At 38.1% G+C, this 26,033-nt stretch overlaps 1 protein-coding gene across 1 annotated transcript; it reads left to right on the top strand.

Annotated features, from left to right (window-relative positions):
* The first annotated feature begins 1,624 nt into the window (after positions 1 to 1,624).
* On the top strand, positions 1,625 to 26,033 carry LOC104421570 (callose synthase 3). The gene is made up of 43 exons (XM_039303242.1): positions 1,625 to 1,937; positions 2,147 to 2,371; positions 4,911 to 5,011; positions 5,412 to 5,536; positions 5,627 to 5,720; positions 5,944 to 6,054; positions 6,155 to 6,268; positions 6,396 to 6,488; positions 7,665 to 7,756; positions 9,269 to 9,395; positions 9,969 to 10,106; positions 10,200 to 10,276; positions 10,346 to 10,439; positions 12,201 to 12,323; positions 12,425 to 12,542; positions 13,347 to 13,681; positions 13,826 to 13,878; positions 13,967 to 14,027; positions 14,304 to 14,385; positions 14,472 to 14,521; positions 14,619 to 14,705; positions 15,760 to 15,888; positions 16,003 to 16,097; positions 16,250 to 16,337; positions 16,407 to 16,567; positions 16,678 to 16,807; positions 16,907 to 17,001; positions 17,085 to 17,220; positions 17,306 to 17,457; positions 19,162 to 19,271; positions 19,352 to 19,477; positions 20,044 to 20,112; positions 20,293 to 20,473; positions 20,549 to 20,702; positions 21,551 to 21,670; positions 21,771 to 21,889; positions 21,983 to 22,066; positions 22,956 to 23,068; positions 23,152 to 23,381; positions 23,468 to 24,262; positions 24,360 to 24,410; positions 24,920 to 25,105; positions 25,387 to 26,033. Exons 2-43 carry the CDS (start codon positions 2,176 to 2,178, stop codon positions 25,636 to 25,638), a joined length of 5,847 nt encoding a protein of 1,948 aa, XP_039159176.1. The 5' UTR covers positions 1,625 to 1,937; positions 2,147 to 2,175; the 3' UTR covers positions 25,639 to 26,033.

The raw sequence follows: 26,033 nt of genomic DNA, 5'->3' as shown, positions 1-26,033 counted from the left end.
TATAAACTAAAAATTTATGAATTACATTAAACAAATCAAAGTCATGAACAACATTACATATTGAACCAACATTATATATTAAACTAAAGTACGGAAATATTTCATGTCATTTTTCTTTTCAAATGGTTTCAAACTCAGGAATCAAACAAGAAAACTGAATAGTTTTTTCTACAGCAATATTCGATTCTCCTTTTCCGGACTGAATCTGGCCCTTGCTTTCTTTTTTCCTTCCTAATCTCAATGCGGTTATCCCAAGACCATTTTTCCGGTGATCCCATTTCAAACCTTTTACCTGCGCCAATTTTTCTCGCTTCCCCCCACCCACTTCCCCTTCTCTCTCGAGACGTTTCGATTAATAAAATTTTAAAAAGAAGAAAGAATTTAAAGCACTGCCCACTGTGCATGCGTTTATATTAGTACATTCCTTTCCTAGTCATTGATAATTATTGTCATTCCCTCCTCTTAATTAAATAATTAATTACCTTTTTTTTTTTTAAATTCGTCACTCGATCACCACCACCCCAATAAAGGAGAAGGAAAAAGAACAAATTGTAAATTCTAAAAAAAGGGATAAAAAAAGAGACTTAGCAGAGAGGAGAGGAGAATCCTAGCTTTGCGAAAGGACGGACGTCCAATCCGCCGTCGACACGTCACGAAAGATAGTCCTCCACGTAAACATGAGGTTCCCCGACTTTAGTCGACGTCGGTTCTTGTCGAGGGCATCTCCGTCCTTTCGCTCCCGAAAGAAGACAAAGCCCGGTTCGGGGCCGGACAAAGCAAGCCGACATTTATCTCCTCATCCCACGTTAGCAGCCACGCGAAATGCCCTCCCCGCCCCTGCCCGCTCCCTGAAATCCCGAAACTGCCCCCGCCCCAAGCTTCGGCCCATAATCGACGGCCGCGGATCCACGGTATCGAGCTCGCCCCATCAGGCGCTCCCGAGCCATCGCGGGGATCGAGGGATCCCGTGCGAGGGCAGAACGGTAATTTCGACCCGGAACGGCTACTTTTTGACGGTGCTGCTTTTTACTCCCTAGAGCTTTGCGTCTTTTGCTTTTTGAATTTTCGGCCGGACTACCGGATAAGCCCGCGCACGTTCCGTACTTATTACGAAAATGCCATGCGTTAGCTAGATTTTTTTGGACTCGACCCCAGGGTTCTCCACATGCACAAGGAATATAAATATATATTCAATTCAACTGGCAACTATAGAGTATTTAGCATTTGAAATTATTTTATTTTCCAACTATTGTTGTCCGGAACATCTGAGATGGGAGCGACCGCAATCGAGCGAACATTCATGCTCTATGCATTATTCTCGGGTAGGGGCGAAAGCATGAGATTTAAAATTCGAATTCGAATCTTTGGAAGACGGGAGGCATATTTTATCGACGGGTAAGTTCGATGCTCGAAAATACCGGCCCCAGTGAGGGTCATTTTGGGGTGACGGGGAGAGGATGGGTGGGGCACACTGGCCACGGTGGCATGCACGGTAAATTCGAGGGGTACGGGACCGAAATTACGGTAAAGACCCGGGTCCTTGTTGCGTCTTTGTTTAGTCTCTTTTCTCTCTCTCTCTCTCTCTCTGTGTTTCGAGTCACTCTCTTTCTATCTCTACCTCTCGGTACCGCACGCACACCTTCGCTTTCTTCTCTTCTAAGTAGCTTAAATCAGCATCTCTCTCTCTCTCTCTCTCTCTCTCTCTGTGTCTTTGTCCATCTCTACCTCACTCTCTCGTGCTCGGAGGGGCTTTTCGCAGCTGATCTTGGCGGAACCCAGTTGGATCTTTCGTGGGTTTCGTGGTGGTGGGTTTTCTTGGGTAGCTAGAGAAGTAGCGGGGGGAGCTCGCGCCGTGGGAGCTCGGCGATCGGAGCTTCGGGCCTCGCATGGTTCCGGTTTCGGCTTCGGAATCGCCATTTCTCCTGTTCTCTTAACTGGTAGGTGGTGGTGGTGCTCATCTCTCTCTCTCTCACTTACCTGCAGCTGAGTAGGTTTTGGTTTCCCTTTCTTGCTTTTCTTGATTTGATCAGTTGATGGGTGTACTGTTCCCTTTGGGGTAAATTTCCTTTTCTGGGACTGAGATGCGAGAGGGCGGGGCCTGACTGAACTTGGGTTTGTTTTGTTTTCTTTGTTCTCCTGGGAAAAGAGGTGCTTTAGGGGCTTCGGGGGAGGAAAATGTCGACCTCGCGAGGAGGGGCCGACCAGCCAACGCAGCCGCCCGCGCGGCGGCTCGTTCGGACTCAGACCGCCGGCGCCCTCGGAGAGTCCAGCTTCGACAGTGAGGTTGTGCCGTCTTCGCTGGTGGAGATCGCGCCGATTCTGCGTGTGGCTAATGAAGTCGAGAGCAGCAACCCCAGAGTGGCTTATCTCTGTGAGTGGATACTGCCTTTTAACTTCAATATATATATATATATTCTCTACCGTTTGCAGCTCAGTGTATGTGAGTTTCTGGCTTTTGCGTGTCGGGTTTTCCTTTTGTTTCCAATTTTGTGCTTGTTTTGTTGCTTATTAATATGTTAGCTCATGCGGCTTTCTGTCCAAGCCAGAGTGCACTCTTTTGGTTAATTTGCGTGAGACTGCTGGTTTTGTGTGGATATGCTTTCTTGATATATCTTTAAGATAACTGGGTCTGTGTACTCATGGCGAATTTGAGATGCACTTTAATCCTCAACTTATGGAAAATTTGGTTCTTGCAAGCAAACGAAATTTCCATCCTCGCACTGCACCCTCCACTGTTCGCTAATGGACTGACAGATAATTCTATTATGGTAATATTGGATCCCGAGGTAGTTCTGCTACTGCAGAACTAAACATGCCTATTTTAATCATTCTTGCGTGGTTCCATAGCTAAATTTTGTTGTTATGGTGAACTTGTCCTAAATATAAGTGGAGAACCAATGATTGGTGTTTGCAGCAGCTACTTCTCACAAATTACTCGTGAGACACCCTGAAGATACATTTTAAGTTTATGTTACAGCAGATGATTCCATAACAACCATCCTGTTTTGGGTATGCTTAGCTATATTTGGACAATCTAACTGATGTAAGATGCTAAGTTAGTTACGGTCAAGGATGTTCATGATTTTTCTGATTACTATATGTGCCTTTTAGTGTCATGGTGGTTTTTGTGCTGCTACTCTAAGTTTTCGGAAACAGCCTGAAGATATGCTGTTGTCAATCAAAGACAAGATAATTCACATCTGTTGTTTCTTTGTTCCAGAGAATTAAATGTTTTGTGTCATAAAGGGAATTTAAAACTTGATTAGTGCCAGTTTTACCTGCTTGACTAATGTAAGGTGTAAGTTAGCGGAGTTCTAAGATGTTCAAGGTTCTTCTTATTACATGATGTGTGTCTGGTTTTATCATGGTCTTTTAGCTGCTACATATAACTTTTCAGGAAATGGCCTGAAGATATGTTGTTGCCAATCAAAGAAAAGATGATTCATCTCTGTTGTTTCTTTATTATAGAGAATTATTTAATTGGTTTTGTTGTATATAGGGAACTTAAAACTCAAAAAGTGGTTGTTTAACCTTCTTTAAGAGTGAAGAACTTCAAAAAAAATAAAAATAAAAATAAAATGGCATCCTGCCAACTACCTTGGATCACACATAATTTTACTTTCCGATTGTCATGCTGTAATTGTGCAGACTATTCATATTCAGATCACTCTTACTTTTTGAGTATGTCTAGCTATTTCTAGTTTGTCTAACACATGTAAGATGCTAAGTTTGTACATGTCAAAGATGTTCTTGATTTTCTGGTTGATCAATGTGAGTTTGGAGTAGTGGTTTTTGGCTGTTGCTCTAATTTTTGACTGTAGGAAGGGTGTTGGCATTTGGGATCCGACTTTTATTGCCATTATAGATTGTCTTCCAGTGAATAATGTTTATATATAACACCTCAAAACATATTGAATTTTTTCATTTGAAGCATAAGCAAGCTTACATGCTTACATGCTTTGATTTCATTGTTACTTCCATCTCTCTTTCGCAGTTTAATACTGTTCTTTGAGGTAATTAAATCTATTTTTGATGCATCATGTTAATTCACATATTAAAGCTTGTTGGCTCTTATGATGTAGGCCGATTTTATGCTTTTGCGAAGGCTCATAGGTTGGATCCCACTTCTAGGCCATTATAGATTGTCTTCCAGTGAATAATGTTTATATATAACACCTCAAAACATATTGAATTTTTTCATTTGAAGCATAAGCAAGCTTACATGCTTACATGCTTTGATTTCATTGTTACTTCCATCTCTCTTTCGCAGTTTAATACTGTTCTTTGAGGTAATTAAATCTATTTTTGATGCATCATGTTAATTCACATATTAAAGCTTGTTGGCTCTTATGATGTAGGCCGATTTTATGCTTTTGCGAAGGCTCATAGGTTGGATCCCACTTCTAGGCCATTATAGATTGTCTTCCAGTGAATAATGTTTATATATAACACCTCAAAACATATTGAATTTTTTCATTTGAAGCATAAGCAAGCTTACATGCTTACATGCTTTGATTTCATTGTTACTTCCATCTCTCTTTCGCAGTTTAATACTGTTCTTTGAGGTAATTAAATCTATTTTTGATGCATCATGTTAATTCACATATTAAAGCTTGTTGGCTCTTATGATGTAGGCCGATTTTATGCTTTTGCGAAGGCTCATAGGTTGGATCCCACTTCTAGGCCATTATAGATTGTCTTCCAGTGAATAATGTTTATATATAACACCTCAAAACATATTGAATTTTTTCATTTGAAGCATAAGCAAGCTTACATGCTTACATGCTTTGATTTCATTGTTACTTCCATCTCTCTTTCGCAGTTTAATACTGTTCTTTGAGGTAATTAAATCTATTTTTGATGCATCATGTTAATTCACATATTAAAGCTTGTTGGCTCTTATGATGTAGGCCGATTTTATGCTTTTGAGAAGGCTCATAGGTTGGATCCCACTTCTAGTGGACGTGGTGTTCGTCAATTTAAGACTGCTCTCCTTCAGCGTCTTGAAAGGGTAAGCACTGTTTCTCCATTAGGTGCAATTACCCCTTTTTTCCCTATGGACGCAGTGTTCTGTTTGGAAAAACACATGCCTATTCTTGTATAACTTTTTTAAGTGATTTGATTCCTTTCAGTGGCTTTCAATAAGCTTTTTCGGTCTAAGGTGTTATACTGATTGATACTTACAACTGGGGAGGTCAATCATTTAGAGCTAGGACTCTGTAATTCTCCACTTGCTTATGTTTCTTCTTCTCTGTGGAAAAAAAAAAAACATGTGGAGAAACTATATATGTATTTAAGTCTTAAGAGTTACACTTCTTTGTGATCTTTTCTGTTTTTTATTTCCTTGTTCAGTCCTTTTGAAGGTACCTTCTTTTCTAATGGAATTTTGTAATGTTTCTGTTGATTTCCAGGAAAATGATCCAACCTTAAAGGGAAGGGTTAAAAAAAGTGATGCACGTGAAATGCAAAGTTTTTATCAGCATTATTATAAAAAATACATTCAAGCTTTGCAAAATGCTGCTGATAAAGCTGATCGGTATGTCCACAGAGTTATTTTACATGATGTGTTGGGAAATTTTGCAATTACCTTCCTAGTTTTCAGCAGTTAACATGGTCTCAAATGCAGTGCTCAGCTTACCAAGGCTTACCAAACTGCTAATGTACTTTTTGAGGTGTTGAAAGCTGTTAATATGACGCAATCCATGGAAGTTGATAAGGAGGTAAAGCTTTGCACATTTCTGGAACTATTACATGATAAATATCTTGTCTGATGGGAGTTTTGCTGATTAGAATGAGACGTTTGCAATATTATCCAAACTTTCTCTTATCTGACAGCATGTGCAACGAGCTGTATTAGCCAATTCCACTTAGTAAAAAGAATCTTGTTTCTTTTACATAGAATATGTCTGTGAGTAATATCTGTTCGCATTTATGTTTGTACAGATTTTGGAGGCTCAGTTTAAAGTAGAAGAAAAAACACAGATTTACGTTCCTTACAACATTCTTCCTCTGGATCCTGATAGTGCAAATCAGGCGATCATGAAATATCCTGAGGTTGCTTCCCCTTCCATACATTGATCTTATGATGCGGCCTTACTTTTAGCAGTACGTGAAATTCTTGCCATATGTGATATGTGTATATATATTTTGGTAGATCATAGCTGCTGTTGTGGCACTTCGAAACACGAGGGGCCTTCCATGGCCAAAGGATTACAAGAAGAAGGACTATGACATTCTTGATTGGCTTCAGGCAATGTTTGGATTTCAGGTATGTGGACTAAGCAACTTCTTCCATTTACTCTTCTATTAGTTTTCTTTCATTTCTCATTGTATTTCGTAGCTGATAAGCAGTTGCATTGAGACTAATTCTGGTTCCTTGGACTGACTATTTACAGAAGGATAATGTGGCAAACCAAAGGGAACATTTGATCTTATTGCTTGCAAATGTGCACATTCGGAGATTTCCAAACCCCAACCAGCCACCCAAGGTGTCTTGCATTCAGTTAATTCTAGAAGATGCATCTATGTTGTCCTTCTGCATGTAAATTGCTACAGTATCTGGTGTCTTTTTGCTGAATTGTTGTCATATTGGTTTGAGGCAGAGTTTCGATCATTTGCGTATTTGCTATTATGTTGTCTGGAGAAGTAAGTGACGTGACCAATTCGTGGAACACCTGTTAACTGCCTATCCTTCCAGCAAGAATCCTCTTGTTGAGTGGGCTTGGTTTCAGCACCTCACACTTTATTGAACTTTTTCTTGGCTACTGTCGCACAGTCAGCTCTTTGTGGGCTTCACTGTTACTGTTATGCTTGCTTATATTCTTTTATCTTTTTACAACGAGTAAGCCTTTCTTATGTTGGTGAGCTTTGAACTATGGCAAATCCATTTATCCCATAAAGTTTTGCCTGATTCTGTGGTACATGAAGAATCCTTCTTATTTAGTAGAAAGGAGTGTGGACACCATTTAGACATCTCTACTGTCTTTGGCATTGAGAGAGATCATATTCTGTTCCTCTTTGAGAGAGACCATACTGTGTTCCTGTTTCCATGGCTTGGGATGACAATTTCTCTTACTTCCTTGCAATATTGGAGGCAATGTAATTATTTCCACAAACAATTGCAATTCTTGTCATTCTATCTCATTGAGGATTCAGTCTAATACGGTGAGTTCTGCTAGCTGAGGCTATTGATGTTTTCTTTGTTACTCTGGTTCTGCTGTTTGTTATCCACTCTGTCCAATCAATTTGCAATTTTGAGCATGAGCGGCAGCATGATAGTCTTTAATGAGATCTGAGGCTGTTGATGATGCTGTTTTTTTTTTTTTTTTTTTTTTGATGATTCTGCAGACCTTTTCCTGTTTGTATTCTATCTATTTCCCACTTTATATCCAATTGTTATCTGACTAGCATAAGCTGCATTCTTCATGGGCTGTCAGAACATTTCACTGTTGTCCCTTTGTGGACAGAGTTCTCTCCTATATGATATGTAACTTCGAGCATAAGCTGCATGAATCATGGATTGTAATAACATTAATTTGTCGTCCAATCTTAGACAAAGTACTTGTACATCCTTCTTGTTTTGACTAATAGTATTTGTGTACATGATCTTGATTATGGCCTTTGGAATTTTAGTATGCTGACATGCTTGTTTATCTTCTGGTTAGTTGGATGATCAGGCACTCACAGAAGTGATGAAGAAACTTTTCAAGAACTATAAAAAATGGTGCAAGTTCTTGGATAGGAAGAGCAGTCTTTGGTAATGCTTCTTCTGCTACTTTATCTGGCTAGTATGGTGGTTTTATTGAGCTATTAACACTTTGGTAGGAAACTACACTTGTTAGGTATTTCTTCTAGGCAAAGATGAGATTATAACTTATTTTGCGGGGACAATACTAAGGGCTAAAGTCCAATTTTGGTCATGTTGCGTTGTTTCTTAAATTTCATCCTCCAGCTTCTTTGCTTTTAAATCGAGTGTAACTTCTTGAATTTGGACGATCAGCTGTTGCATGTGTATGCGGACATGTGTGGCAATTTGGGCTACATGCGATGCTTACATGGACAGGAAAAGAAATTGAACTTATCTTTGAAATCTACATCTATATTACTAAGGAGATTTATTGCATTCAATTTAAATAACGAACAGTATAATGTAAACTTAAATTAACAAGAAATTGTGGTAATTTTCGATAAGATGCAGGACCTGACTCAAACTTGATGAGAAGAAGAGAAAGCATGTTCAGAGAAACTTTAATATATTTAATAAAAACAAAAAAAGCTGCGGAATTAAAAATTAGCATCTAATTTGTAGAGATGATAGTTTTCAACAGAACTAGAGAACATAACTTGAGGTTATGCTATTGAATAAGAATGAATCATCATAGAGCCTTTGAGGCGACGGAGTTGAATAATAATTTACCATCAGAGAGCCTTTTAATAGTGATAGAATGAAAGAGTTGAAAAGCATATGTGGATGACTTATGTACAACTCATACGAGAGGAGATGTGTTAAAAGGGGCAAAGGAAACTCATTTTCAATGGTATTCTATAATAGTTTTGGAATCATTATTTCAAGTTGTTTGATTAAAAAAAAACGTACAACAGAAATGAAAGCTGTAAGGGGTTAATGGGGTTTTGCTGGACCTTGATCAATGGCAAGGGTCCAAGCCCCTCCTTTGCAATTTAAATGATGGCCATAGAGATTCATGGCTTAGGTCCAAATTGTTGAGGTGATTAAAGAAACGATAGCCATAGTCTGAGTTCTGTAGCAGTTCAATTAATCTCACCACTCTGGCTGTTGCTGGTATTTGGCAGAGGCGATGTCCGCCCCTTCACTCTCTCTTATGTTCTCCTTTTCATTTCTCATATTTCGTTGTATTGCTGATGCACTGCATTAGCACATGTTTACTGAATTTCCACATTAGCTGCATTTTAACCGTGTTTGTGAAAGGAGCGTATTGCACAAATTGAGGAAGCTAGAGAACTAGATGTGAAGAAAAGGTTGACAAAATCAAAACATGAGGGTACGAGTTAAGAGGACCAGAAAAGAAGAAAAATTTTCTTGCATCCTTACACTTGCTTGACTGCGTGGATTGTGCGGAAGCCAGCCACTATCATCGATTAGTTTTAGATAATGGACTGGTCATAAAGTATATTGATGGAATGGTCTTTTTTATTTATTCTTGATTTGCACTATTAGTGTACACATCTATTCTCAGTTCCTGATCAATAATGCCTTTCTTCATGTGCAACCTTGGTTTCTAATATGCAGGTTACCGACGATCCAGCAGGAGGTGCAGCAGCGTAAACTTCTCTACATGGGTCTATATCTTCTTATTTGGGGCGAAGCAGCAAATCTGAGATTCATGCCTGAATGCCTTTGCTATATTTATCATCATGTACGTTCTCATGGTTTGTGCTGTTAATAATCTGTTCATGCTTTTTAAGGTTATTGTTGATCTATCCGTTCCTGCTTTCTTCCTGCTTGCTGATGTCTAATGGTCGATCTGCTTTAAGGTTTCATGAAAGCTAATTAATTTTTATTTTTTTTTTTGGGTCCCCCTGGTTTTGGGGGGTTGGGGTTTGTACTCAATACTTTGTGCCTCTGTATATCAGATGTGGAGGATTTTGTCCTATTTTGATGAAAACATGCAATTGTTTTGTGTTATGGGCCGTGGCAGAACTTATATTAGCGTTCCTTAGGTTTCTGCAAATTTTCTTATAATTCTTTTGTAAATCTCAAGTGTTTCAGCATAGATCCTGGAAAGAATTTCTGAATCTTAATTTGTCTTGATATAGGGATGACATGCTTAAGTGGTGACACGTTCATAGTGGATTATGTTGGTGCTTGGAAAGTGAAATAATTTTAACAGAAGCTGACACTGTACCAATGTTGGAGCATCTACATTCTGTTAATTGTCTTCTGTCCTTGTTAGGAGGCTTTATTTAATATTAGCTCGTGCTTCATGTAGATGGCTTTCGAACTGTATGGCATGCTAGCTGGTAATGTCAGTCCCATGACTGGAGAAAATGTAAAGCCTGCTTATGGAGGTGAAGACGAGGCCTTTTTGACGAAAGTTGTTACTCCTATATATCAAGTGATTGCAAAGGTACTTTGCAATATATATATATATATATTAATGTTGGTTTTTCCTTGTCTCTTCATTCTTTGGGTTTTTTTATGCTACTTAATTCCTAATTAGGAAGCGGAAAGGAGTAAGCGCGGAAGATCAAAGCATTCTCAATGGAGGAACTATGATGATTTAAATGAATACTTTTGGTAATTCACATTTTTTCACTAGCTTTTCCTTTCACTTTGGAGGGATATTAACTTCCTATCTTCTGACAGGTCCGCTGAATGTTTCCGGTTGGGTTGGCCAATGCGTACAAATGCTGGTTTTTTTCACCTTCCCGCTGAGCGGCAACCGTTTGAGAAATCTGAGGTAGATATATATCTTCGTTTGTTGCATGTCTTTTTTTGGTTGCTTAAAAGCAAAATCTGTTTTTGAGTGAATCTCGTGCTTGTTATGTCATTTGCCATGTGTGTATTTTTATATTACAACATACTGTATGTCACAATAAACACACAATCAAGGATCTTGAAGCACCCACGTTTTGAAGGATGACTACAATTTTTTCAAGGGTACCATAGGTCTCCACTTCTGTACAAAACAACTTCCTAAGGGAAGCCACCCACTTACGAAAATTATGAAGATACTGGTTCTATCATCTTCAACGATTTATAGATAGGAAATTGAATTTTCCCACCATGCTTAAGGTGAGTGTAAAGCCTTTAATCTCTAAAATCTAAGCGTCCTCTTGTTTCTTTAGTACTTCCTAATAAACCAAGAGAGAAGGACGAACCATCTTGACAACTTTTTTCTTTCCTTCCTGTGCATAAATTGATAGTCTCCTGAGGCCAAAGTTCTTCTTTCTCTGATTTTGAAGTACCCCCTGCACTCCTAATTCGTGAAGTATATAGTCCAAATCTGTTTGTTACAACTATGATGCAACAATTAGTGGTTCAGACTCCATCTTTCAGGTGTAGGAAGCATCTGATTCACCATTCGCCAATAGTTTTCCTTTATTTTGAAGGTCATCGAAAGTTAGATTAAATCCCCGCTCTCTAGGCAGTTTCCTAGGAGAAAAATGAAGTCTTCAAATGACCTTTAGTTTCCAAATCAACTTCCTTGGGAAAAGCATGTTCTGTTGTGTAGCTTCTGTAGAAGTGAGATCCAAGTAGGAGCTAGAACAATATCTCAATGGTGATCATCCTTTCCCATGTCTATCGTCATCATGTACAGCAGCTCAAAGAAATTAAAATAAAGCTTCTAACTCCCTGTCTTGAGCCTGACTTATAAAGTCAATCTGTTAAACCATTTGTTTATTGCTAGCCTTCCTGCTATCAGCCACTTTAGCATGCTTGTTTGCTTCTAAGATAAACAAATGAACAACGGGAAATTTTCTAACATGCCTTTCAATGCAGCATCTCCACAACAGTTATCATTCTATGGTGAGGTTTGCGGCTGTTTGCCCACACCAATGGGAAATTTTCTTTTGAAGTCATCCCATCCCTACGTTCTGCACTTTTATTTCCCTGCCCCATGCACTCCCCACTTTAACATAGTGATCCATCCTTGATATCGAGCCACATGTTATCAGCACCTTGTCCAAAAGCTATGATAATGTACTTGTAGTACTGAAGGAAAGTCAAGTTTCATGGAACTATGATAAAATCATGCATCTTTTTTCCATAATCAAGAAATTGTGTATACTTTTTTTATTGGTCAAAAATTATGTGTACTTTAATAGCTTACAGTTGTACTTGTAAATCTTATTAGTCAAATCTCTATATTTAATACTACTAGAATGTGTAGAAACATTTATGTAGGATCATTTTTAAAGAATTTCTATTGTATTTGAAAATATAAATTGAAATAGAAAGTGATTGTTTCAGGGCCTCTTGTTCAACGAGCAGCCTGTTAACTTTGGCTTCTGAAGGGCTTATTTGTCAACTTGCCTATTTTTATATATTTATTTATGGGGGGTTGCCGCCTCAATCCTCTGTGTGTTAGCCAAATTGCATGCCTAGTGAGGGAGTGAGGATTGCTATTTTTTTTTTTTTTTTTTCATTTAGTGAATCTATGATGATCAAGTTGGATGCACATGCGCTAATCTTCATTGTCTTGTGTTCATATATTTAGGACTCAAAGCCTCCACATCGAGATCAATGGGTTGGGAAGGTGAATTTTGTTGAGATACGGTCTTTCTGGCACATTTTCAGAAGCTTTGATCGGATGTGGAGCTTCTTTATTCTATGCTTACAGGTTCTTGTTAATGCTTTATTAAAGCTCGGTACACTTGAATTTTCTCTATATGAAATTGCTATGTTCAAGCAATACTGAAGTTGGCTCTGATCTTGTTTTAGGCAATGATAATCGTTGCTTGGAATGGCTCTGGGGATCCAACTGCTGTCTTTACTCCGGATGTTTTTAAGAAAGTGTTGTCTATTTTTATAACCGCTGCGATACTGAAGCTAGGACAAGGTATTAGAGCTTAACCTTGCTGGTGTCAATTCCGTTGTTCTTCCTTTCCGAGGCTGCTTCAACTTTGTTTGCACATAATCATCTGTATCTCATTGTGCCTACAATTCTAAAGCAAGACTAGACACGGTCTTTGGTGCATGTTTTGCAATTGACAAGCATTACCAAATAGAAAAACAAGTGAAACCATGTGTTAGGAGAATCTTTGTTAGTGTATTAAGAGCATGTGGCTCTTTTACGATTTAAATAAAAGAATTTAGATCATGAAATGATCAGGAGTGCATATTAACTGAGATTGAGACCGAATATTGGAGCTATTACCAGTGTTTTGTGAGCCAAAGCTTTGCTGCTTATGTGAACATCTAATGTATGCTTGTTTATAACTGCACCGGCTTTTTGGAGAATTGAAAAAAGTGGCAGAATAGCCTAGATTAGTTAAGTGTGATTAACGTGGGGAATTTTCCTGTGCATTTGAGGAAAAGAAATGTGAACTGGTGATGAGGAGGGAAGAATTTGCTTCTTCTACACAAAATTCAATTTTCTTAGAGACATTTCTAGATCTAAGTGGAGCCTCTATCTTTGTTGTCTTTCTCAGAGTCTTTTACAAGTTCATCTATGAAAGTAGACAACTGCTGATTTTCTTTGTTGTTGTTGTTCTTCTTCTTCTTTTTTCAAAATCTTTTTTGGTTAAGGGAGGCTCTCCTCGTGTAAGTCCTTTTAAGTGCTTATAGGATGGAGTTTTATTATACTCAAAATTCTTCCAGGATATTAACATGGAAGCATAAAATTTTTGCTTTTCTGATGCAGCTGTGCTTGATGTAATTCTAAGCTGGAAAGCACAACAGAGCATGTCTTATTTTGTGAAGCTAAGATATATCTTGAAGGTTGTTTCGGCTGCTTCTTGGGTTATTATTCTGCCAGTAACATATGCTTATACTTGGGAAAATCCTCCTGGATTCGCTCAAACCATCAAAAGCTGGTTCGGCAATGGCTCAAAGTCACCATCCTTGTTTATCTTGGCTGTTGTGGTTTACCTCTCTCCAAATATGCTTGCTGCATTGTTGTTTCTCTTCCCTTCGGTCCGTCGATACCTAGAGAGTTCGCATTACAAGATTGTGACGCTCATGATGTGGTGGTCACAGGTATGCATATGGTTGTCCTTCTTGTTTTTTTGTGATTAAATGCTGAAACAAGAATTTAGTTGCTTTGTGCATATGAAGGATTAAGTATAGTCCAATTTGTTATCTATGGATGTCTGGCTGTAATGGTTACCTCATGAATTGCAGCCTCGGCTCTATGTTGGGAGGGGAATGCATGAAAGCACATTCTCTCTCTTCAAGTAAGATTTCTTTCTTGAAAGACGTACACTTTACACCTACCTTTTTTTGCCAAAGTCCGACATTTAATATATGGCACCATTGTGTCAGGTACACATTGTTTTGGGTTCTTCTAATAATTACGAAGTTGGCATTCAGTTATTACATAGAGGTATGTGAAATGTCGGTCTGTCTTTGAACTCCTGTGGTACTTAGCAAGTTATATCAAGGGCAACAAAGTACTCGGGAAATGTTTTCTTGCAATGAACCCTGTGATAAATTCTTTGGAGCTAGTTGATGGTGTTATATGTAGCTTGCAGAAGATGTAATGAATTCTTGACACTCTTGTTGCCTGGGCACTCAAGAAGATAATAATGACTTATTTTAATGGCTGCCATTTGTTTGGATTCCTGATAAGCATGTTTTTCCCTTTTTAAATGAGTTGCAGATAAAGCCTTTGGTGGGTCCTACAAAAGCTATAATGAGTGCTCATGTAACTAATTTCCAGTGGCACGAATTCTTTCCACAAGGTGATAAAGCTGAATATTTTATTGTTGTGTAAATACTTTATCAAGCCCTGAGAATCTGTATTTAGATATGCTTTTTAACTTTGCAGCGAAAAACAATATTGGTGTTGTGATTGCTGTGTGGGCCCCTGTTATCTTGGTACCAGGCTATACTATCTTTTTCCTTTGGGTATACTGTTGTGATTCTGGTTCTGCTTATGTGTCTACTGCTTTTTGATATAGTTCTTTTCTCTTAGGTCTACTTTATGGATACTCAGATATGGTATGCCATATTCTCCACTTTATTTGGAGGAATTTACGGTGCGTTTCGTCGGCTTGGAGAGGTGAGTAGAAAATGTCAAATAGTGGTTCTTATGAGTTTGCTCATGTTTGTATTATTTATCTTTTATTTATTTATTTATGGGCATTGCAATAAAGTCATTATAAGAAGTTTGAAGCTTTTTTTTTTAAACCTGTAAAGAACAGTTTTCAGAGGAACTACTAGCAGCGACCTTGATTTTTCAATGGCTCGGATACGTGCATTTTCAATGTCAGTGCACCATCCTTAGTATGACTGAGGACAACAGAAAGAACAATTTTCTCTACTGTAACAGCAGCAATTTAAATGTCATCAGCACGAATGAGTGCAAAGTTTTCCTTAATTCAGTTGATTTGTTAAAATTATGACTAACAACATATGTTGGCAGACTTGGTAGCTTGTAGCTGGTGGTTAGACATTATTTGTTTTGTGATCACTGTTTTATGAACTACTATGTTGGTTAAATTTTAGTAAATTATATGGCATAATTGCTTGTGGAGATCATATTTCTAGCTTCGCAACAGGCTTGTTAGCTTGTGTCAAGCTATTTGCTATTTCTACAGATTATACTAAGAGATGTCGTCTTCGTCTAGGAATTTGCTGCTTAATCTGTATATCGTACAGTGTGCACTGTTAGGAACTTGGATTGTGGATACTGATGATGTACTGCAAACAATGGACTGATGTAGTTTTTGTCTTTTTGCGTTTCATCCTTTGTCTTCATTTGACATTTCTGGATCTGCATGTTTCTTGATTACCTTGTACCCTAGTATGCATATGTCCAGTTACCTTCACAAATACGTCCAAATAGAGTTGTCTGAGGCGTAAACAGGAGTCCTCTTAATCAGCATTCTCATCTTTTTCCTTTTTAAGTTGCAGTTGGTATATTGCCGAGAAATTCTTAAATATCCTTCTGTCTTTCATTTCCTTGTTACTTGAAATCTCCAGATACGGACATTGGGAATGCTTAGATCTCGTTTCGAAACTTTGCCACATGTTTTCAATGCCAGTTGGTATATTGCCGAGAAATTCTTAAATATCCTTCTGTCTTTCATTTCCTTGTTACTTGAAATCTCCAGATACGGACATTGGGAATGCTTAGATCTCGTTTCGAAACTTTGCCACATGTTTTCAATGCCTGTTTAATTCCGGACGAGAAGACTGAGCGGAAGAAAAGAGGATTCTTCTCACGAAATTATGATGCTAAGGTAAGGTTCTGCAATTCAGCATGCTTTCTTTACATTCCATATATTTGACCTCATTTTAGTTATTGAGAGAATTCATTAGTAGTACTCACGTTGTTTATCTGGCTTTGCTGACAGGACCCGAATAACAAAGAGAAAGTCGAAGCAAGATTTGCTCAATTATGGAACACAATAATTGACAGCTTCAGAGAAGAAGATCTTATTAGCAATAGGTCTTTTGGTGCTTAGGATATCTTTCTTATTATTATTATCTTCTCTATTGTTTTCTGCTGGACTCCACTGCAATCTCTTCTAGCAACAGATTATTTTCTACCATTTTACTTTGTAGTAATTAATTTTTAATTGCTTCCTGTTGCTTTTCCAGGGAGAAGAACCTTCTGCTTGTTCCATATTGGGCTGATCGTGAACTAGAAGACATTATCCAATGGCCTCCATTTTTACTAGCCAGCAAGGTTGGTTCACTCATATCTTATTATATATTCAAGTTCCCGTCCCTAACATCTGCTTTACATATTATACAGATACCTATAGCACTAGACATGGCTAAAGACAGCAATGGTAATGACCGGGAGCTCAGAAAGAGAATTGATTCTGACACCTATATGTCTTGTGCTATTCGTGAATGCTATGCTCAGTTTAGAAACATCATCATGGTTTTGGTTCAAGGACAGCGCGAGAAACGGTAAGTCTACTTTGCAACTTTTGTCCTCAACTGTTCGATAAATCTCTGTAAGATTACCAAAGCCTACTGGTTCTAATGTGCCCTGTTTGGTCTCCAATTTGGGGTCCCAGGGTTATTGAAGATATCTTCTCTCAAGTTGACAAACATATACGAGAAAACACTCTGATAAGGGACAGGGAACTCAGGATGAGTGCTCTTCCAAGCCTGTATAACAAATTTGTTGAGCTCATCAAATGTCTGGTAAAGATTATATTGTGTTTGTATTTTTCTAATTTTATGCTTAATTTAGGGTTGACTATCTAATAATCATTTTCTTGTTTTAATTTTGTTTATTTGCAGTTACTCAATAATCCAGAGGACAGGGATAAAGTTGTGATTCTCTTCCAAGATATGCTTGAAGTTGTCACACGAGACATGATGGAAGAGTATACAAGGTCTGGCATCTAGGTGCAATGTTGAACGTGTTTCATCCTGACGACTTAATCCATGGTGGATCATAGTTTGCTATTTCATGCAGTCCAATTGACTCAATCCATGGTGGATCCGGGAATGATGGAATTACTCCACTTGACAGCCAGCAACACCAACTGTTCGCATCTGAAGGGGCTATTAAATTTCCTATTGAACGACAAACAGAAGCTTGGAAGGAGAAGGTGCCCCTTATTTTGCAGGAAATTGTGTGTATTTGTGAATTTTCTACCTTGCTGTAACCTGTATTATTACTTATTCTATTTGCAGATTAAGCGGCTTGATTTATTGCTTACCACAAAGGAATCGGCCATGGATGTACCTTCCAACTTGGAGGCCAGAAGGCGCATTTCCTTCTTTTCCAATTCATTGTTTATGGAAATGCCAGCTGCTCCTAAAGTTCGCAATATGCTTTCCTTTTCGTAAGGCCTTTTTCCATAGTTAATGATTTCTTTTTTTAATAAGGTTGCAGCAAAATAAGTTTTATATTTGAAGATTTAACGTTTCTGTATGAGTTACATGTGTGGCTTCTATATGAATATTGGACCAGCCTTTAAGGAGGTTGAAACTAAGAAAATTAAAGGTAGATAGTGCTGTCAATGACACAGAGAATTCTAGTGAATTTATGCATGCTAGTACTATTCAAAAATCACAAAAGAGGTAACCTAAACTGGCAATTTCTGTAATTACAAGAACAACTGCATTATCTCGCTGTTACATGGATGTCAATGCAATATTGTCATCTTTTGGAATAGATAGTGCTGTCAATGACAGAGAATTCTAGTGAATTTATGCATGCTAGTGCTATTCAAAAATCACAAAAGAGGTAACCTAAACTGGCACTTTCTGTAATTACAAGAACAACTGCATTATCTCGCTGTTACATGGATGTCAATGCAATATTGTCATCTTTTGGAATAGGAATGGCAATTTCCCCCTGGCCGTCCACCCTGCCCTGCCCCAAATGGGTTGAACAGAACTCGGAATCTATGGGTTTTGGTTTGGGCATGGGGCAAAGTTTCTTCATGCCCTGCGTGCGGTGTGGGGCAGGCCAAGGATGGGTTTGGTCAGCCCCACCACACTCTGCAATTCTTCATTTTACAAACTAGTCCTAGTTTCCTTAAATGAATTGATTGAGTTATGGTAATCTTATTTATTTGTTTTTTAATTGTTTCCTATTTCATTTGTGGAGGCTTCCAATATACCCCCTTTTTTGTTTTTCTTTTTTCGTTATTTGCTTTGCTATTGAGAGAATATTTTATTGGATAGAAAAATCTAAACCCCGTAGGTTGTGGAGGAATCCGCTCACTGGTTGAGGATGGGGTACATAAACTTGCTTTGTACAGGGCATGGAGTAGGGATGGGGATGGAGGATGCAACCCCTGCTCCGGCCCGTCCCAAATGCCATTCCTATTTTTGAGCACTAACTAAAGCCTCTTGAAGCTATTTCTTCATTCCAATGCCAAAGGCCCCAATGCAAGCATGAGCCACAATTTCTAGATTTTTGTTCCATTTTATAAAGTTGAAAAGCATCTCTTGGAGATTATGGTTCCTTTACTGAATTTAGCTTGGTGAATGAGAAAAACGATTACTTTCCCTCATTGGTGTTTCAAGTAGTTTTCTTTTCAATTGTCAAATATCAGCTAGTGCTTTACTGCAGATTGGACTTGAGATTGAAAATCTGTACACAACTCATTTATGTCTGGTGACGCCTTTAAATGACAGGTGCATAAAAAAGTTATCAATTGTATGTGATATCATCTTTTTACTCTTTTGCGTAATCAAATGGCTTCAGAATCCAGGAAATTGTGCAGTGTGTATGAGTGTGCTTGGTCCTCCTATGGATTTCTTTTCTTAAAATTTTATTTTGCTATGTAAATTTTAATGCATTGGAGGCTTATTTCTTTCCTCCTTTTATGAATTAACCATGTTCTTAATTGTTAAAAGTAGCGATATGGGAACTTTATGCTGTTGCAGTATTTTGTATTTTTCATATTTGTAGGAGACAAGCAAGCTTGAATTTTGGATAAAAGTCATCTGTAATGTAGCCCTTAGAGCGCATGTCTTTTCTGCGTCATCAATTGAATGTGCTTTCTCATTGTTTTTAATGTAATCATCAATGTCAGCGTTTTGACTCCTTACTACACGGAAGATGTTCTCTTCTCGCTGAAGGACTTGGAATCGCAAAATGAAGATGGTGTTTCAATCCTCTTTTACTTGCAGAAAATTTTTCCAGGTCAATTCTGCTCATGCTATTTACATATTACTTTTGGGATGTTTTCTTCTTTTTCTGAGATCTGTCACCAATTTTTGCAGATGAATGGACCAATTTTCTTGAGCGGATGGGATGTACAAATGAAGACGAACTCAAAGAAACTGATGAACTTGAGGAAAACCTTCGTCTTTGGGCATCATATAGAGGCCAGACCTTAACTAAAACTGGTCTCTCTCTCTCTCTCTCTCCGCGCGCGTGCACGTACACACACAGAGGAACAAAAAATGAAATATAACAATGAATAGGAAAATTCCCTAACCATCAAATGGTGAAAACAAAGAAACTCATGGCTTGTATCTATCTTGTGGCATCGGAGCATTTATACTTTGCTTACTGCATTTTAAAATGTTACAGGTCTAACCTGATTTTTGCATTTTCTACCAATCGAATTAAATGACTATAATTATCTCTTTTCTTTTATTTCCTTCTTTTGAACCCAACTGCAGGATGACTCTCCAACCTGGGACCAGTTGACTAAGTTTATGAGCTTAATTGTTAGAATAGTTCTATGTTTATAAAAAGAATAGTTCCAACAGCTGTAGAGATCTTTTTGCACATCTTGGTTTAAGGCTAAACAGTTTCAACTTTCTAGATAGGCCATAATGATGATAAATGGAAATTTATCAAAAAATAAAATAAAAGAGAAGAGGAAAGATTCACTTGTGCATTTGTCATATTCTCTCTGCATGTATTTCTTGTCACTGGATTGATTAAAATATGCTACTGATGACAGTAAGAGGTATGATGTATTACCGGAAAGCTTTGGAGCTTCAGGCTTTTCTTGATATGGCCAAAGATGAAGGTGTGTGCTCTTGTGATGATGATCTTTGTGGAAGTTTATGAGTTGCTAGAGACTTATGTAGTAATTAGCTGGCTTTTCAAGTGTCTATTCTTGCATAGTTGATGCTTCTTATGCATGTTGGCATACGTATTCTGATGTGAGAAAATGAATTATGGTTGTTTGAATATTGCAAATGTGCAGATTTAATGGAAGGTTATAAGGCTGTAGAGCTAAACACAGAGAGAGGTGATCGGTCACTGTGGGCCCAATGTCAAGCAGTAGCTGACATGAAGTTCGCATATGTGGTCTCATGTCAGCAATATGGTATTGACAAAAGATCGGGGCATCAAAGTGCACATGATATTTTGAGGCTCATGACCACGTACGTGTGCATTTTTCGTAAGTCTTTCATCTTTGACTTGTTGGTAGCCAATTTCTATTTGTGCTCATTTTGCAGGTACCCATCAGTCCGTGTGGCTTTTATTGATGAGGTCGAAGAACCTAGCAAGGATGGGGGTAGGATTAACTCGAAGGCTTACTATTCAACTCTAGTGAAGGCTGCTTTGCCAAAGTCGATTGACCCTTCAGAGCCTGTTCAGAACTTGGATCAGGTGAAGATAGCTCGACCTGAGCATGGATAAGACAAACTGCAGACGCAATCTTGAGACTACTCTTGCTTCTATTTTGTTCCATGCTATTCTTAGGAACTTATAATCTGCCATGCTTTCCAAGTAGCATTCCTACCGCTTGTTATAGATTGATGAGTATCTAAAAAATGTTCAAATAGCTGAAACTTTGCATTTAATGCAATAAAAAGGACCAAGGTAAACTCAGCTGCTAATATATTAGATTCTATAAGTAAAGTTTTGACTGATGATATGATATAGAAAGTGTCGCAACTTGAATTGATCTTCTATTTTGTTTAATTTTCATGTGTCACATTGTCCTAATACAGAGATGAAAGTGCTTGTTGTATTGAATGGAAAAACCGGGAGGACAATAAAAGAAAATTCGAATATATGACAAATAAATAAAAAGTATGCAAATAAAGTTTAATTCTTGCATAATAAAGTTTAATTCTTGCATCTGAAAGAAAGAAAATGAAATAGAGACAACAAAGAAATGAAAAGAAAATGAAATGTAGTCAGCTGGGAAAAAATGGTAAGGAGGATTCTAATCTGGGGATTAATACCATGCCCTGTGGGTTGGACACCTCTGCTAATTGTGAACTGGGCTACATTAAAGGATTGCAAGCCTGCTATGATAAGAGTGCTTTAGTGTAGTTAGATTCTTCTTATTGTAGATGTCCTACACTTGCTTCTAAAAACATCAGTATTTGGGCGTTGCTTCTGGATGACTGACCATTTGTTGCCATTTTGGCGCTGTACTAGATTTTTATGCTGCTTACATTGTTGGCTAGAAGATTAAAAAAATACTTAGACAATTATGTGTGGGGCAGGTTATATATAGGATAAAGCTTCCCGGAAATGCTATATTGGGTGAAGGAAAACCTGAAAATCAGAATCATGCCATTATATTTACACGTGGAGAAGGCTTGCAAACAATCGATATGAACCAGGTATCATGCGTGTTATATATTTCAAAAAAAAGAAAAGAAGGAAAACTAAGAAAACTATTCCGCATTCCCTGCATCACTTCATATCTTCCTTTTTTCTTAGGATAACTACATGGAAGAAGCACTGAAAATGAGGAATTTGCTGCAAGAATTTCTCAAAAAGGATGATGGTGTGAGGAATCCGACAATTCTTGGACTTCGGGAGCATATTTTCACTGGAAGGTGTGCTTTGCTGAAATTGCAATGTCTTACTTGGGTGGTCTTGATAATAAGTACTATAATGCAGTGCTTAATGTTGTCTACAATTTGCTGCAGTGTTTCATCTCTAGCTTGGTTCATGTCAAATCAGGAGACTAGTTTTGTTACTATTGGCCAAAGACTGTTGGCCAACCCCTTGAAGTGAGTTATTTCTATTTGTAACTTTTCAAAGATTTGAATGTACATTGCGCCTGATGGATTCGGAGTCTGTCATTACAAGTTGGGTTTTTTTGGGGTTGGTAGTGGGGGAAATTGGGATTTCTGTGCTTTATTGACGATTCTTAATTCTCTTGGGGATGTGGATGGTGGAGTGCATTGAATTCTATTTGGATGTACATGAACCCGAAGATGCCAAAGTCATGCAACTTTTAATTATTTGATTCAAACTTGTGGTGCAAACAGAAATCGGGTCCCCCTCGAGTCAATGAAAGATAGGTCATAAGGTGAAATTTGTTCCTGTTCAAGTAAACTGAAAGCATCATTGAATGGCTTGCGTTCAATTAGCAAGTGTAAGATTTAAGACCTCATTAAGATTAGTGCAAAAGATAATTACCTTCATGAGTTTTGATGCTGAGAAATGAAGAATTGATTTTGTAAAATGATGTTACCAAACTATTGTTGGATGTTTGGCCCAAGGAAGTTCAAATGACGCTTGATATATCTTACTTGATTAGTGCAAAAGATAATTAGCTTCAATGAGTTTTTGTACGGATTTGTTAGGGGGAACAATGTCACGAATTTCCCTTTATGATTGCCTGTTTGATGAGGCTGTTTTTTTCTTTGTGTCTGTGAGGATTTTGAGGAACGAAGATTGATTTTGTAAAATGATGCAAGCAAACTCTGTTTTGGTTCAAAAAAATTTCAAATGGCACTTGAATGCATTATACTTGATTAATTCTCCATTTGGACTTTGTCACATGACTTTGTAAGAACATCAATTTTAGTAATCTTATGATTACTCTATGTATCATATGTCATAAACTTGAATAACTCATGAATCTCATTTGCTCATTTGTTGCTCGTCATGTAGGGTTCGTTTCCATTATGGTCATCCTGATGTCTTCGATCGGCTGTTTCACCTTACTAGAGGTGGTGTCAGCAAGGCTTCAAAGGTTATCAATTTGAGTGAAGACATATTTGCTGGTACGGGGTCTTCAAATTTGCCTATTATAATTAATTGGCTTTAGCTTATGTGGATAATTATATTTTTGAATTTTCTCTTGCAGGCTTCAATTCTACACTTCGTGAAGGCAATGTAACTCATCATGAGTATATACAAGTGGGAAAAGGGAGGGACGTGGGTCTAAACCAGATATCCATGTTCGAGGCTAAAATAGCCAATGGAAATGGGGAGCAGACTTTGAGTAGAGATATATACCGACTTGGACATCGTTTTGATTTCTTCAGAATGTTATCATGTTACTTCACCACCATTGGCTTTTATTTCAGTACTCTGGTGAGTTGGCGTTTTCCTTCCCATGGTCGTATTTTTTTTGTATGGATCTCCCAATTCTGAACTGTCTTACTATTTCTTTGTGGCAGATTACCGTGCTTACAGTATATGTCTTCCTTTATGGCCGTCTTTATTTAGTTCTTAGTGGGCTTGAAAAGGAATTGAGTGCTCAGCCTGGAATTAGGGACAATAAGCCTCTCCAGGTGGCTCTTGCCTCCCAATCATTTGTCCAAATTGGATTTTTGATGGCACTGCCTATGTTGATGGAAATAGGATTGGAGAGGGGATTTAGAACTGCACTTAGTGATTTTGTGCTGATGCAATTGCAACTTGCCCCTGTATTTTTCACATTTTCTCTTGGAACAAAGACGCACTATTATGGAAGAACTTTACTCCACGGAGGCGCAAAATACAGAGCTACTGGTCGTGGTTTTGTTGTGTTCCATGCCAAGTTTGCAGACAATTATAGAATGTACTCCCGCAGTCATTTTGTTAAAGGATTTGAGTTAATGGTATTGCTGCTTGTGTATGAAATCTTTGGTCAATCATATAGGGGCGCTGTTGCTTATATCCTGATCACAATATCCATGTGGTTCATGGTTGGGACTTGGCTTTTTGCTCCATTCCTATTTAATCCTTCTGGTTTCGAGTGGCAAAAGATTGTAGATGATTGGACAGATTGGAATAAATGGATAGGCAACCGAGGTGGAATAGGTGTACCTCCAGAAAAAAGTTGGGAGTCATGGTGGGAGGAGGAACAGGAGCATCTGCGTCATTCTGGAAAACGTGGTATCATAGCTGAGATTCTATTGGCACTGCGATTTTTCATATATCAGTATGGGCTTGTGTATCACTTGAGCATCACACATACGAGAAGTGTCCTGGTATATAATTCTTTTGTTCCTCTTCCTTCTTTGTCCATAGTATAGTTTGTCCGTTCCTATTTCTTCCTCTGTTTATCTCTCTTTGACACAATTGCAGGTGTATGGCATATCGTGGCTTGTGATCTTCCTTATATTGTTTGTGATGAAGGTGAGGATACATGATCTGTCTTCCAAAATTTCGTCCAGCATAACAAGTCATATACAATTCTGTATTTTAACTTTTATGAGCTTTGCTATAATGAACCAAAAAGTTTGAGCTATTTGCCATCATCAATTAGACCATCAAATACCCTGCTTCTATCTTAAACTCCAACTTATACTATCATCATCATCATCATCACCATCATTGGCCGAAAGTTTCAAAATGGTTGACCAGCTCCATGTACTTGTCTTTCAACCGACATGAACACCATCGAGAACAATTTCATGCTTCCTTTCTGAACTCGGCAATCTAGTTTTTGTTGGTTGGCCACTTTTAATTGTCCTCCTAGATGCTGTTAATTTCTGACGCTATTCTAACGATTCCCTTTATATTCTAGAGCCACTTAGAGATGTGAGTCGTCTGGGTAGTTTGAAGAAATAACTTGTTTCGTTTAGGAAACTAGATGCCGAGTGAACAAATGCCTGCTGTATAACGTTCTTGTTTGCATTTTGCAGACTATTTCTGTTGGTAGACGAAAATTCAGTGCAGATTTCCAGCTTGTCTTCCGGCTGATCAAGGGACTGATATTCTTGACTTTTGTCTCCATTTTGGTGACGTTGATTGCACTCCCACACATGACAATTCGAGACATAATTGTTTGCGTTCTTGCTTTCATGCCGACTGGATGGGGAATGCTTTTGGTTAGTGACACAACTCTCTTGCCCTTATTTTTCTGGAGTATATGTCCACTGGATAATTTTTTTTTTTTGTTTGGTTCTTAATGAGGTGAAAGTATGAATGCTTGTCATTGTTACATGGTGATTTTCTTGGTTGACATTAAGAAAGGGGCATTGCATTTGCATTTCATCACATGTTGAAGCTTCTTTCATTATTATTTTTTAATTTTTATCCTGTTGTTTCCTTCCACCAAATTATTTAATGGACCATAGTGATTAATGACTTAACGCTTATCTTGTTCCAGATTGCACAAGCGTGCAAACCTCTCGTCGTCAAAGCTGGAATTTGGGGATCAGTTCGGACTCTTGCCCGTGGTTTTGAGATTATCATGGGTTTACTTCTATTCACTCCAGTTGCATTCCTGGCTTGGTTTCCATTTGTCTCAGAATTCCAGACCCGTATGCTCTTCAACCAAGCCTTCAGCAGAGGCTTGCAGATTTCACGTATTCTTGGTGGACAAAGGAAAGATAAGGATCGGTCTGCCAACAGCAAGTAATGAAGATGAGAGAAGCATTTACTTATGTTTGCTCAAGAACTTTTGTGTGAGAATTCATCTCAATCTGTATCTCTGACCTGGTGATATCCATTTCTCATTCGAAGGTAAAGGAGGGGAGCTTCCTCGTATGTACATAGAATCGAACTTGAAAGCTGGAGTCGTGTTAGGGTTACCTTTTAGGATCTTGGTCGGAGCTTATCTATTCAGCCAATTTTTGTCGCCAATGCATTGGCATTTGGAGTGATGGATCAGGTCAGTGATTGAGAATTGAGTGCAAATTGTGGGTTATGTAATTATTGGTTTGCTATGGCGCTCTATCTTGATGGTTTCAAGAAGCAATGACACTTTTTATCATCCTTTGGTCTGCAATGAGAATTGAGTGCAAATTGTGTTAA

The sequence above is a fragment of the Eucalyptus grandis genome, chromosome 10 (assembly GCF_016545825.1).
Source record: "Eucalyptus grandis isolate ANBG69807.140 chromosome 10, ASM1654582v1, whole genome shotgun sequence".
NCBI classification, from domain to species: domain Eukaryota; kingdom Viridiplantae; phylum Streptophyta; class Magnoliopsida; order Myrtales; family Myrtaceae; genus Eucalyptus; species Eucalyptus grandis.
Note: the sequence above shows the minus strand (reverse complement) of the source record. Positions and strands in the feature narration are given on the sequence as shown.